This window comes from Pterocles gutturalis, unplaced genomic scaffold, assembly GCF_000699245.1.
Source record: "Pterocles gutturalis isolate BGI_N339 unplaced genomic scaffold, ASM69924v1 scaffold35260, whole genome shotgun sequence".
NCBI lineage: Eukaryota > Metazoa > Chordata > Aves > Pterocliformes > Pteroclidae > Pterocles > Pterocles gutturalis.
The window spans coordinates 1-11770 of NW_010144501.1; the positions used below are offsets into that span (position 1 = coordinate 1).

The 11770-nt window shown below is 49.6% G+C and overlaps 1 protein-coding gene across 1 annotated transcript; it reads left to right on the plus strand.

Annotated features, from left to right (window-relative positions):
• Positions 1 to 331: 331 nt before the first annotated feature.
• LOC104457638 (conserved oligomeric Golgi complex subunit 4) lies at positions 332 to 11464 on the plus strand (the record flags this gene model as incomplete). The annotated part of the gene is made up of 13 exons (XM_010085115.1): positions 332 to 411; positions 1050 to 1164; positions 1915 to 2089; positions 2689 to 2882; positions 3350 to 3455; positions 4730 to 4887; positions 5436 to 5494; positions 6867 to 7000; positions 7796 to 7914; positions 8308 to 8474; positions 9162 to 9327; positions 10818 to 10880; positions 11348 to 11464. Coding segments are annotated over exons 1-13 (1596 nt in total), but the record flags the coding sequence as incomplete, so codon positions are not given.
• Positions 11465 to 11770: the final 306 nt, after the last annotated feature.

Genomic DNA, 11770 nt, shown 5'->3' on the forward strand with positions numbered 1-11770 from the left:
ATTAAATACGGGCGTCGCCGTCCCGTGGCCCCGGGGGGAAGCGGTGTCGCCTCCGCGGGACTCGTGTCCTCGAGCCGTGAGCAGGCTGCGGACTCGGGGTCCCCGGGCGCTGGAAGCTCAGCCGGGGGGAGAGGTTGTGGGTTATCTGCCTTAGGAGTGAGTGATGAGCTTTGCATAACTGATGCTTTGAAATGGCATAAATATAAATATTTACAGGATTAAAATGAGAGCTTAGGAAGGATCTAATGAGCTTTTGGAAGATCTAACGCCTTGCTTGCCTGGAGGAGAGCTGAAGTCACACAAGACTTCCTTCGTCCTTTTCTTTCAGAAAGTCGTGCAGGAGGAGCTGGATGCCCTCCTGGAACAGCAAGGCACTATAGAGAACAAGATGGCTGCACTGCATCGCATGGGGTGAGTGATCCCCACCCTGACCCCTTCTTTCTGCTTCTGGGCACTGCTTGGTACCTCCCTGATTGCTGCATGGCGTGAGAATTCATTCCAGTGTTGTGAGGAAAGCACATTCATTCTCAGAAAACATCAGACTTTAGATCAGTTTGTGGTAGGGAGGCGTAGTTGGATCCTCATCCCGGTTCTTTTAAGGTCTTAGCCCCGATGTTGTTAGCTTTCAGCATCAATGCTTGGATCTGATGTCTGGTGTCAGGCTGTTTACAGGTATGGACAAATATTCCTGCCTCTTGGTGATGAGCTTGTGCAGGCGGCCTGGAAAGTCATCGTAAGTGGCCTCACATCTAGTAGAAGCTTGAAGCACAAGTTCACAGACTTAATCTCCCGCTTCAGAAGTGGGGAGTATCTTAAAGCTTCAGTGGCTCGTTCATGCCCTGTCTGGTAGAAGACCGTCATTTGTCTGTGCCACCTCTTCCGAAACAGTCTGTTTGATTTTGACACTTTGCTCCTGTAGGAGGGGCATGAAATGAGAGATACAGTTGCTGACAGGAGCAGTTGTGTTTAGAGGAAGAACCATCCTGCTGTTGCAGACCATCCGACTACTTAATATTTCCATCTCACGGTCAATTCACTTGTGTTTCCAGCCCGAATTTGCAGCTCATCCAGGGGGACGCCCAGCAGTTGGCAGGGATGATCACCTTCACCTGTAACCTGGCCGAGAACGTCAGCAGTAAAGTCCGCCAGCTTGACCTTGCCAAGGTAACTGGACCTAGGGGGTGTTTGGGACTCGTCACCACCAAGGCATGTTCTGTCTGCTTATATGCTCACAGCGCGATAGAGAAATGTGCTCTTTTCTTCAGTGGGTGGGTGGGCTGGAAATGGCTTCATTCTTTGTTTTAGCATTTTCTAGTGTTGTAAGGTAAAGGTATCTCGCTGGGCTCCTGGATATTGCAGGATACAAGAGTAAATAACGCGTGTGGTTTTTCATATAGCGGCTGGTTCTCCAGCATCCCCTTCTGTCCACACAGCTCCTGGTAGAGTATGGTGAATAAGCTGAGGTTAGTCTTCGTTAGCACTGCTTTGTGAACTATTGCAGTACTGAGGACAGTGGAGATGGTCCTTCTCACCTCTGACCAGGCAGGAATCTGGGCTGTCATATTCTTTGTACAAAGATAGGCCAAGAGGCGTCAAGTCCCAGCGCTAGCACAACTGCTCAAACCAAAACAGATAACGTGTGGTTGTGTCTCTGCCTGTTTGTTAAAGTGCAGTATGGCCTCCGAGTTCAATACGAGCTTTGACGGGTAAATGCTGTTCATCTTCCAGAGTCATTGGTCTTATGACTCCTTAAGTAGTTTGGGGTTTCTGCTTATGTAGTTGTTTACTGTGGAGAGAAGTATTGTTTCGGTCTGTTTCTTCCTTCTTTTTTCCCCCCACGCTGTCTTCTCCTCATAATTCTCTTTGCCTCATCCAGCCTGCAGCAGGAGGCCTTACTGGTCACCTTTCTTGCAGAATCGACTCTATCAGGCCATTCAGAGAGCTGACGACATCCTTGACCTGAAGTTCTGCATGGATGGAGTTCAAACAGCCCTGCAAAATGAAGATTACGAACAAGCAGCAGCTCATATCCATCGCTATCTGTCTCTGGACAAATCAGTGATTGAGCTCAGTCGTCAGGGCAAGGAAGGTAAGTACTGTTCATGACGAGAAGCTAAGTCACCTTTCCAGTAATATAACTGGAGACTGCATGACTTCCCATGACAGCCTCAGCCCAATAGACAAAGCAGAAGATCCAATGCCAGCCAAAGATCTTAGTATGTTATAGACTAACATAGGCAGGAATGTTTTTGAAGCGTTACTAGGTTTGAATTGTCATTAATTGAAAGGAGAGTTCCTGGCACACGGCTTTAATAGCATTTCAGGTGCTAACTAGGTGAAGGACAAAATGTGCAGGACACAAGAAGTGAGGGAGAAGGCTCTGTCGGGGAGAACTGTTGCAGTGTTCCAGTGTGCTACCAAGCAGAGCAAGTGGAAATGAAGTAGTAAATTGCCTGATCCCTAAAAAAAAGTCCCGGTTAATGTGTTCACATCCTCCATGTAAGACCATGACATTGGCTGGCTGTACATCACACATGTACCTATCTTTCTTTGCCTTTAGCGGGGATTCTGCCTTCTCACTCTAGGGCTGCACAGTACCAGTCTCTCTGCTGGGAAAAAAAGTAGCCCTTGATATGGTACTAACATTGTGCTATCCCTTTTCCCTTTCTTTTCTGTCCTTTTGACCAGGGGGCATAATTGATGCCAACCTGAAGCTCCTGCAGGAAGCAGAGCAGCGCCTGAAGACAATTGTCACAGAGAAATTTGACACAGCTATGAAGCAGGGAGACCTGCCCCAGGTGGAACGGTTCTTCAAGATCTTTCCTCTGTTAGGCTTACATGAAGAGGGGCTGAGCAAGTTCTCCGAGTACCTCTGCAAGCAGGTAACGGGTTCTGTGAAACATCCTGTGACCTGTCTGGTCTCCTAGGGGAAAGCAAAACCCGGTCTCTGTCAACAGATGTTGTGGAAGGAGATCTTGGCTCTGGTTTGTTAATCTTAGAAACCATCCCTGGCCTTAGTTCATCTGTCTCCCTGTGGTTTGCTCCCTGGGATGGTATTTCTGGTGCCCGAATACAGATCCTGCTGGCTGCCTGGCTTCTCCATCGGTGTCTTACTCTGTGCTTGCTTAAAGCATACAAGGGAGCGTGGAAAAAGAACAAGTTTTTGCCTCTCCTTGATCCTTGAGTTTTCCATAAGAGAGGAAAGGATCCCTGTTCAAAGGAGGGACAATAGCAACAGCTCTTGCAATGGGGAGGCCAGCAAAAGCTCTACAGGGCAGGGGACAGAGGTCCACCCTATGGGATGGAGGTCTTTGAGTGTTATCAGCTGACTGGTCCTGTTGCCATGCAGGTGGCCAACAAAGCAGAAGAGAACCTGCAGCTGGTGATGGGGACAGACATGAGTGACCGTCGAGCTGCTGTCATCTTTGCGGACACCCTGACACTCCTCTTCGAAGGTAATCTTCCTTTCTTCTTTGCTGATGGATTGAAAATAGTCTGTGATGAGACTGTCCATCAATTTAAATGCTTTTAGTTTTAGCTCCAGGAGATCACAAAACGCTTCCTTCCCCTTTGAGCTATGGGAGTGTCCCACTAGAGGTACAGAGGCACAGCTAATAGACCTTTTCCCGGCCAGGAGAGGGCACTACAATAAGCAAGCTTTCCTGTGTACAGTTTGCACAGGCACAAAGTGGATTTGCAAAGGATTTGTTGGCTTCCTCCAGGGATCAGATTCTTCCTGTTCTCTGCATCCTGAAAACAAACGGGTATTTGCCGAAGGTTTGTTCAGACATGCAGCTCTCCAGACAAACGGATCAGATCCCCTAAGACTGAGCAGCTGTTGATGCCTCTAGGCTTGGCGCTCCAAGGAGGACCATGGGAGCTTGAAAGCAGGGAGGGAAGGGAGAGAAGGGAATGTGAATGCTCTGTGGGAATGTCGCCAAAGACAGTAATTGAGATCCCATGGTGATTAACTGCCTTCTCCATTAAGTCTGCTATAATTCCAGGCTGTGCTACTGCCAAGTCACTCTCCCAGCCTGGCACCCTTGCTGCTGTTGAAGGTCCTTAGAGCCACCGAGGCTTTCTTGGCAGTTGTGTCAAAAGAGGGGGAGTGTTGTTAACTCTTAGAGTAGAGAGTTTGTGTTAAGAAAGCAATCTGGGACAGATAGGTCCTTGGAGATGAGCTTTTTCTCCAAGAAGGTCCTGCCTTCGCTAACGCTTGCTCTCTTGGGTATGTGCCTGACAGATCAGAGCAGGGCGTTCCCTAGCCTGATTCTCCTAGCACCGTTCTTGTGTAACCTACTAGGTGCTGAAAGCTGAGGCTGGATTTGGATGGCAGTTATGTCCCCTGCCAGGTTTTTTCTCCCGTGGAAGCTTCATACCTTGTTATCTTGCTGGGTAGGGAGGCAGCTGGCACACATCGCATGGCAGGGGATCTCTTTAGGAAGAAAGATGGCTTCTACCCCAGGAGATTTGCACTGCAGCCTTGCGATAAACAGCGGGGAGAATGGAAGGTGTCGTATGCAGAGAGAAGATGCTGTGGAACAAGCGGTGGCAATGACAGGCCTCCAGTGAGGCACTAGAGAGTGTCTGGACGATCTAAACTGTTTGTCTGGGAGTGAACAATCCCCTGTTAGGTCCTGTCTGCAGACCTGTGTAGCTCTGCTCTGGGTCCAGACTGGCTGGGAACTCTTGCTTGAGTTTCTCTCTGGTGCTTCCCCTCTCCCCGCAGGGATTGCTCGCATTGTGGAGACGCACCAGCCCATTGTGGAGACCTACTACGGGCCTGGCAGGCTGTACACCCTTATCAAGCACCTGCAAGTGGAGTGCGACCGGCAGGTGGAGAAAGTGGTGGACAAGTTCATCAAGGAGAGGGACTATCACAGGCAGGTAAGAGGGGTGTGATGCTGCCTGACGCAGACAACTGCGGCCTCCATCCAGCTCCATGGGGCTCCAGCTGCCATAGAGGTGGCAAAGTTTGACGGTGTGTATTGAGAGAAACCTTGCTTTGCTCCGTATTTGCGCTGGTGGTTGAAGGGGTCGAGCCTGTAGCTGTCGCTTCTGTTGCAGAGAAGGAGTCAGTGGGAGCGTGGTAAATGGACACAGAGTTCTTTGCTCTGTAGGGTGCTTTCAGTGCACCTTCCCCACTGTCCTGTTCCTGCTTCTGTCTGTTAGATCCAGGGCTGCTCTAAGTGTCTCACAGACCTTGGTGCCTGTGTTGGGAGTTTCCATCCCACCACCCTTCCTCACAGGCTGAGCTCAGTCTTGGCAGGGGAGGTGAACTGCTGCGGCTCCCTTCTCTGGCAGCCCTTCCTGCAAAGTATTCCTATCACCTGCCCTGAATAAGCACCTCGTTAGGCTACAGCACGGAGAAGTGGCTGTTAACTCCAAGTCATCAGCAAAGACTTTGATGACTCCCCCTTTTTTTGTGATTGCAGTTCCAGCAAGTTCAGAATAGCATCATGAGAAGTTCTTCTGCAGAGAAGATTGAACCAAGGTACAAACAAAACCTCTTTTTGCTCTCTAACCTTCCACTCTTGAGCTGCTATTAACACTACTTAGCATTTAGATAACTCTCCTGCTCTTACAGAGGCTTTGTGGCTACTAAAGCATAAACCCCAGTTGTTAGGTGCCCTTCACTGCCCTTTTATAAAGGCAGCTTCTGTGGTGGTGCTTTATTTTGCTTACTCGTTACTTTTAAGCCTGGGCCCTAAACATTGGCTGGCAATATCAGTGCCACAAAGGACTGAGACTTTAATTGCCTGTGCCCACCACCTTTTGATGGTCTGGTCAGAGGACAGTCTTTAGAGCCCACAAAATGGAGCAGCTCCCAGGGCAGATAATTTATTACAGAATCAGGAATAAATCTTTGGGTCCTATTTAATCTGTACTGCTGCTGCGGTGACTGTAAGATCTGTTTTCCTGCTAATGAACCAAAGTGCCTTCAGTCTCCCTCCTTTTCTTTTTATCTTAATATTTCTGTAGCCCTAAAGTAAAACCATTTGAAAGTGCACCCAGCCCTTCTGGCATTGCATGACTTCAAAACATGCCTTGAAAGAAAACTTTACCTTCATCAAGCGAGATCTGTCTGGGAGCCTGCATGACTGATTATTTCAGCAGAAATATAAAGATCCACTTCCTACGTGCTCTGAGTAACTGTGCATGCATCCCAGGTTTTCTGAGCTTCTGCTTTTTCATCCATAAAACAAAAGTAATGGTTCCTTGTCCCACTTGCGTGTTGTGCAGAGTGAGCACGATTTGTAAAGTTATTTTGTGCACACTGATGAAAAAGCTGCTTATGTGATGGTCTTTTTTTTCATAGTCATCTCTGATCTGAACACTGTTCTGCATTGTCACATGCTTTTTTTGGTCTCACATTTCCTGAGCTGTTGAGCTTAAAACAGATTCTTCCTCATTTTCAGAGAAACACATGAATCTGTGCACAAGAGCATGGATACAGAGATGGCAGGGACCACTGTCCGTGTAGGGCTCCGAGAATCATGGCAAACCTGAGGACTGCCAAAGGTCTTTAGCCCAGCGTTCCACTCAAAACAGGGCTAATTCTAACGTTGTATCAGGCTGCTGAGAGTCTTGCAGTCCTTACTGCTGTGATTTTAATGTGGTTGTTCTCACATCCATGAGGAAAAAAGCAGCTTCTCTGTAATGATTTTTTCAGGACGTTTTGATGGTGTGTGTGTTCTTTGCACGTACCAGTTATTCTGCTGAGCTCTGCCACTTGACGGCACAGATGGAAAGGAGAAGTATTGATCTCATAGTAAGAGCACAGAGAACACACTATTTAACTGAGTTAAATTAGTGCCTTTCCCTTTGTGGTTTTGCTTTGTTGATTCTTGCTATGTCCCTTCCAGGGAACTTGACCCCATTTTAACAGAAGTCACCCTGATGAACGCCCGCAGTGAGCTCTACTTGAGGTTCATCAAGAGACGAATAATAGCTGATTTTGAGGTGGGAGACTCCATGGCCTCAGAGGAGGTAAAGCAAGGTAACACCCTGAATACCAATACTTGCAGGTACTCCACTTCTTGCAGCCACTCCACTTCTTGCAGCCAGAAGCAGAAATATATCCGAGTTAGTGGCAGAGCAGGGTGACACAGGATCTGCAAAGACACTTCGGGAGCACTCCGTGGAAGAGGATTGTGTAGCCTGGCCTCCCCAAATCTGTTTTCACCACTGGCTCCTTGACAAAGCCCTGCCATAACCACCCTCTGTACTTAGGGTTTTCAAACTCTGGTACATCTTTGTGCCTCTTGGAAAGCTGTGCGATTCGTGACTACAGCTCTGCTAGGAAAAAGTGTCTGTGGTGACCACAGCAGATGCCTGCATGAGAAAGCAACACTTGAGCAATGTATAACTGGGGAGGAGGGCAGATAGAAGGGTAAATTGGTATGACTGGGGCAGGAATATTCCTTGTTCAATGTTCTAGTCCCAACAGATCAAGTTGTTCCCCCTAACAGGGAAACCAACCTTAGGAATGACTGCAGAGCATAATAAACAAGGTCCCCAAAGAAAGGGAGGGACCTTTGGTCACTGTAGGCACAGATCCTAAAGGTGGAGGTCTCAGGGGAAGCAAGCTCAGGGTTTTGGTACTACGCAGAGCTCTGGAAATCCCTCCTGTCACCTGCAAAACTCACATCTTTCAGCTCTGTAGTTGAGCTGTGATTTATTCCAGGTTGGGCTTCGCAGGCGCATGTCTGTTGGGTGCCCATGAGACAGGCAGCAAGGGGATTAGGTGGCACTGCTTTCTGGCACTTGGTTCCTGATTTTGTTTTTTTTGTAGAGCATCAGAAATACCTGGACAAGCTCCTCAACAACTGTCTGCTGAGCCGCTCCATGCAAGAGCTCATTGGCTACTACATCACCATGGAGGAATACTTCATGAGGGAGACCGTCAACAAGGTAGGGCTCAGACTGCTGCCTGCACTAGCCGGCACTCTGCCAGCAGCTGAGACCTCTGCGCATGCGCCACAGTCCTCAGCTGAACATCCCTAGGGAGGGAGACGAGTACGTGGCAGGTCTGCAGTTGTTGGGAAGGTCTTTTGCTTCCCTTGGCTTTGAAAAGCAAGTGGTTGTTTCTGAACTTGGAAACCAAACATACCCCTGAGTATCTTCCAGAGCCAGATCTTCCAGATCCATGGGCTAGAGAAAACAAGGCTGCATGGTGCCAGCCCACACGTGGTACAGTTCAGCTCAGGGTGCAGTGGGCACGCTGGCAGTTTGGTGCCACAGCACTGCTCTGAGAGGGCACCTTCCCTCTCTGAGCTCCAGGCAGTGAGACAGCTTTCCTTGCAGGCTGTTGCCATGGACAGCTACGAGAAGGGCCAGCTGACCTCCAGCATGGTGGATGATGTGTTTTATATCGTGAAGAAGTGCATTGGGCGTGCTCTGTCCAGCTCTAGCATCGACTGTCTCTGTGCCATGATCAACCACTCCACCACCGAGCTGGAGTCTGACTTCAGGTAACGAAAATACACCAGGTTCATTGGAACTTGCCTCCACCTCATGTTCTGCAAAGAGCATTTGCTGGCAGATGGTCTTCCTTGTGCTCTCCGGCTTTGAACTTCTGGTTTGTCATCTCCATGGAAAACTCTTGCAGGAAGCAGCGTCGGGTGTGGTGGGGGAAGCTGGAGCTGGGCATACTTTTCCCACAGTGGTGGTGGTCACCTGCATGACAGACAGATGTAAAAGAGAAAAAGCAACTTTGTGGCCCCAAATCCCTATGAAACTGGGTCACCATGGTCATGGTTGGTACCCTGCCTGATGGTACACAGTCACCCTTAGTTGTTCTCTGGGTTGCTTGTGAGATTGGTTACTAACCTGAACTTGGGGGCAGCCTGCAGAAATTGTCCTACTCCTGTTTGTCATCCCAGCGTGGGAGTGGGGAACTGTGCCTGAAGACAGCAGACAGCTGCAGGCAGGATTTTAGGGAAAGCTCAGAAACTGGATGGGTTGTGTTTTTATTTCAGCCTTATGTCCTTTAGATGCTGTCAGGAGATATTTGCCAGCCCTCCTTTGTCCCTGTGACATTCCACTTACCTTGCTCAGGTCACAGCTCAGCCAGAGTGCTGGCCCTTGTCACAGGGCACAGCTCTGCTGTGGCTTGCAGTATCTGCTCTAAGCCCTGCTATGTTTTGCTTACTCCGTAGGGAGGTTCTGTACAACAAGCTGAAGCAGGGCTTTCCAGCCACGACCTTCCAGGACTTCCAGAGAGGGGTGACCAGTGCCGTGAACATCATGCACAGCAGCCTGCAGCAGGGCAAGTTTGATACCAAAGGCATTGAAAGCACTGACGAGGCCAAGCAATCCTTTCTGGTGGGTTTGGTGGCTGTTCTGGTGTAGAATAAGTTGGGGTGAGGGAAAAGACAACAAGGAGCTCTTGGGAACAGGATTGGTGTGACTATCACATGTTCAGAGGACCTGAAAACCTGACTTTGGAAGTCTGATAGATGCTTCTACCTCACCTCATGTTGTAGGGCTTCCACACCAGGTCTGTCCAAGTCTGATCCTGTGGCTGCCTCGTAGGCTGCTGTGATGATGATTCCCTCCAGGCTGGGGAAGAGTCTGTACTCTTTTGAGGCGTCCATCAAACTTGTTCTTCACAGGCTCTGCACAATGGTGGTGGGAGAGCATCACATCCACACTTTCCTCTAGATGAGAAAGTTTCTTGGTCCACGCTTAGGGCTCCTTCATTCTCACTTCTCATATCAGAGAGTTTCCACTAGAGCAGGGTTGTCTGCCCAGCTTGGCCTGCAAGATCCTCCTGTTCCTTTCTCCTGACAGCAGCGCTGCAACTCCCTGCGTGCTTGAGCAGGCCAGAACACGGCAGTGACCATCATAGACCCCTGGGAGAGCATTTGAAGGGCTGTCACACCCATCTTCTGCAGTCCCCCACGGTGGGATGCTGTACAGACCTTGCATTGCGGAAGAGATCTCGCTGGGAGAGCAGCTTTGGATCTGCTCTCACCTCTCGGCCAGCCCAGCTGTTTGAGCAGAGCTGTGGGCAGAGACTGGGAGCGCTGGAGAGGGGCTGGCTCATCCTGGCTTGTCTCCCTCTCTGTCAGTTGCCATGAACACCCAGTGCTGAAGAGGCTCCTTGGGACTTTCACTGTGCAAGGAGAGAAGGCAACAAAGGCAGCAGGAGGGATGGAACTCTTCCATTTCATTAAATTCTTGGTTACAGGTTTCCACCTTTCTTGAAGCAAAGTGCTTAAAAGGTCAGCTCTCCTGCTGGAATTCCTCATTCACCTGTCAGCTTGCCTCATTTCCCTGCCTGCACAAACCCCAGCCTTCTACTGGCATTTAGTTCAGGTTCAGCAGGTAGAGAGCAGTCTGTTCGGTGAAGAACAGACACTCATCTGGCAGGAGGGGTGCTGATTTCTCCTGCCTAGACACAAATGCTGTCCTGCCTCCCCTGCTTCTCTGGACACATAAACCATCTCCTCCAGCCACTCCTGGTCTGCTGTTCTTTGTGACACTTTCCCAGAAAGTTGGGGGTACATCCTGTCTTCTACCAGTCACCCACAAGTGGGGCTTTGCTGCAGCATCGTGGGCACAAGGATGAGGAAAAGAAGTGGAGTAAACTAATCCAGACTTTGTACTAGCTGCAGACGTGCCCCATTGCTGTAGTCCAGCTTCATTCAGCTCAGTGAATCTGTGGTATTTTGATCACACAGTTGCACCTCTGTCCCCTTAAATATCTGCACTTCAGACCGTAGCATAAGCTACATGGAGAAAACATCAGGGGAGGTGCTGGGAAATTCCAATGAATTCTACTTGGGTTTGTTTTGTTGTTTTTTTTCCAGGTGACCTTAAACAATGTGGAAGTCTGCAGTGAAAACATCATGACCCTCAAGAAGACTTTGGAGGTGCGGCTGGATTCTTTACTGTTTTTTCCGTAATCGGATTTGTAATATCTTCCCTTGCTGGGGGAGGTCAGATAAACCAGCTGGACTTTGCTATGCTATGCCCAAATTCCTGAGGTCTTTTCCCTCCAGCCTTAGGAAAGCAATTTTGAGCTGGCAGAGTACTCTCGGGCTAATACATCCATAGCATCTGGAAATAGCAGTTCCTCCAGTTTGACCAACCTGGCACAGGCACTGAGCCAGTGGAATATAAGGCGCATCACTGAGCGGTTGTGGTTCTCTGGTGCAGGGCTAGATAGCCCCGAGCTTCCCTTCTTGCTGTCCTCACCTCTGCCTTCGCAGGGCCGGAGTTTGGAGCCTGTCTGAGCCTGCAAGTGCACTGGTGGGCAGCCAGGGCCTGGCAACGTGAAGGGATCAAAACAGCCCAGGTGATTTAATTTACAACTTGCTGGTGGCTCTCTTCCCTGCAGAGTGACTGCAGCAAGCTGCTGAGACAAGGCTTTGGCGGTGAGCAAGCGCAGGCCAAGATTGACAGCTGCCTCTCGGACATGGCTGCCGTCTCCAACAAATTTCGGGACCTGTTGCAGGTGAGTGTCTTGTGGAGTTACTGCTGGCCTCCAACGCTGGCTGCCCTGTGTCTGCAGGGAGAGCTCGGGCAGGAATCATTCCAGCCCAGGGCCTGGGCCATGTCTGACCAGGAGCATATCAGTCACATCTGAAGCATGGAAACAGGTCGAGCCCCGTTTGCACAGCTGCACCAGCTGGCAGCTGCATAAAAAGCGCTGGAAGCAGCTGCAGAGCTAGAAGGAATGTTGCTCTGTTTGTCTTCACTCAGCACAGAGTCATATAATCACAGAATCACAAAACGGTTTGGGGTGGAAGGGACCTTAAAG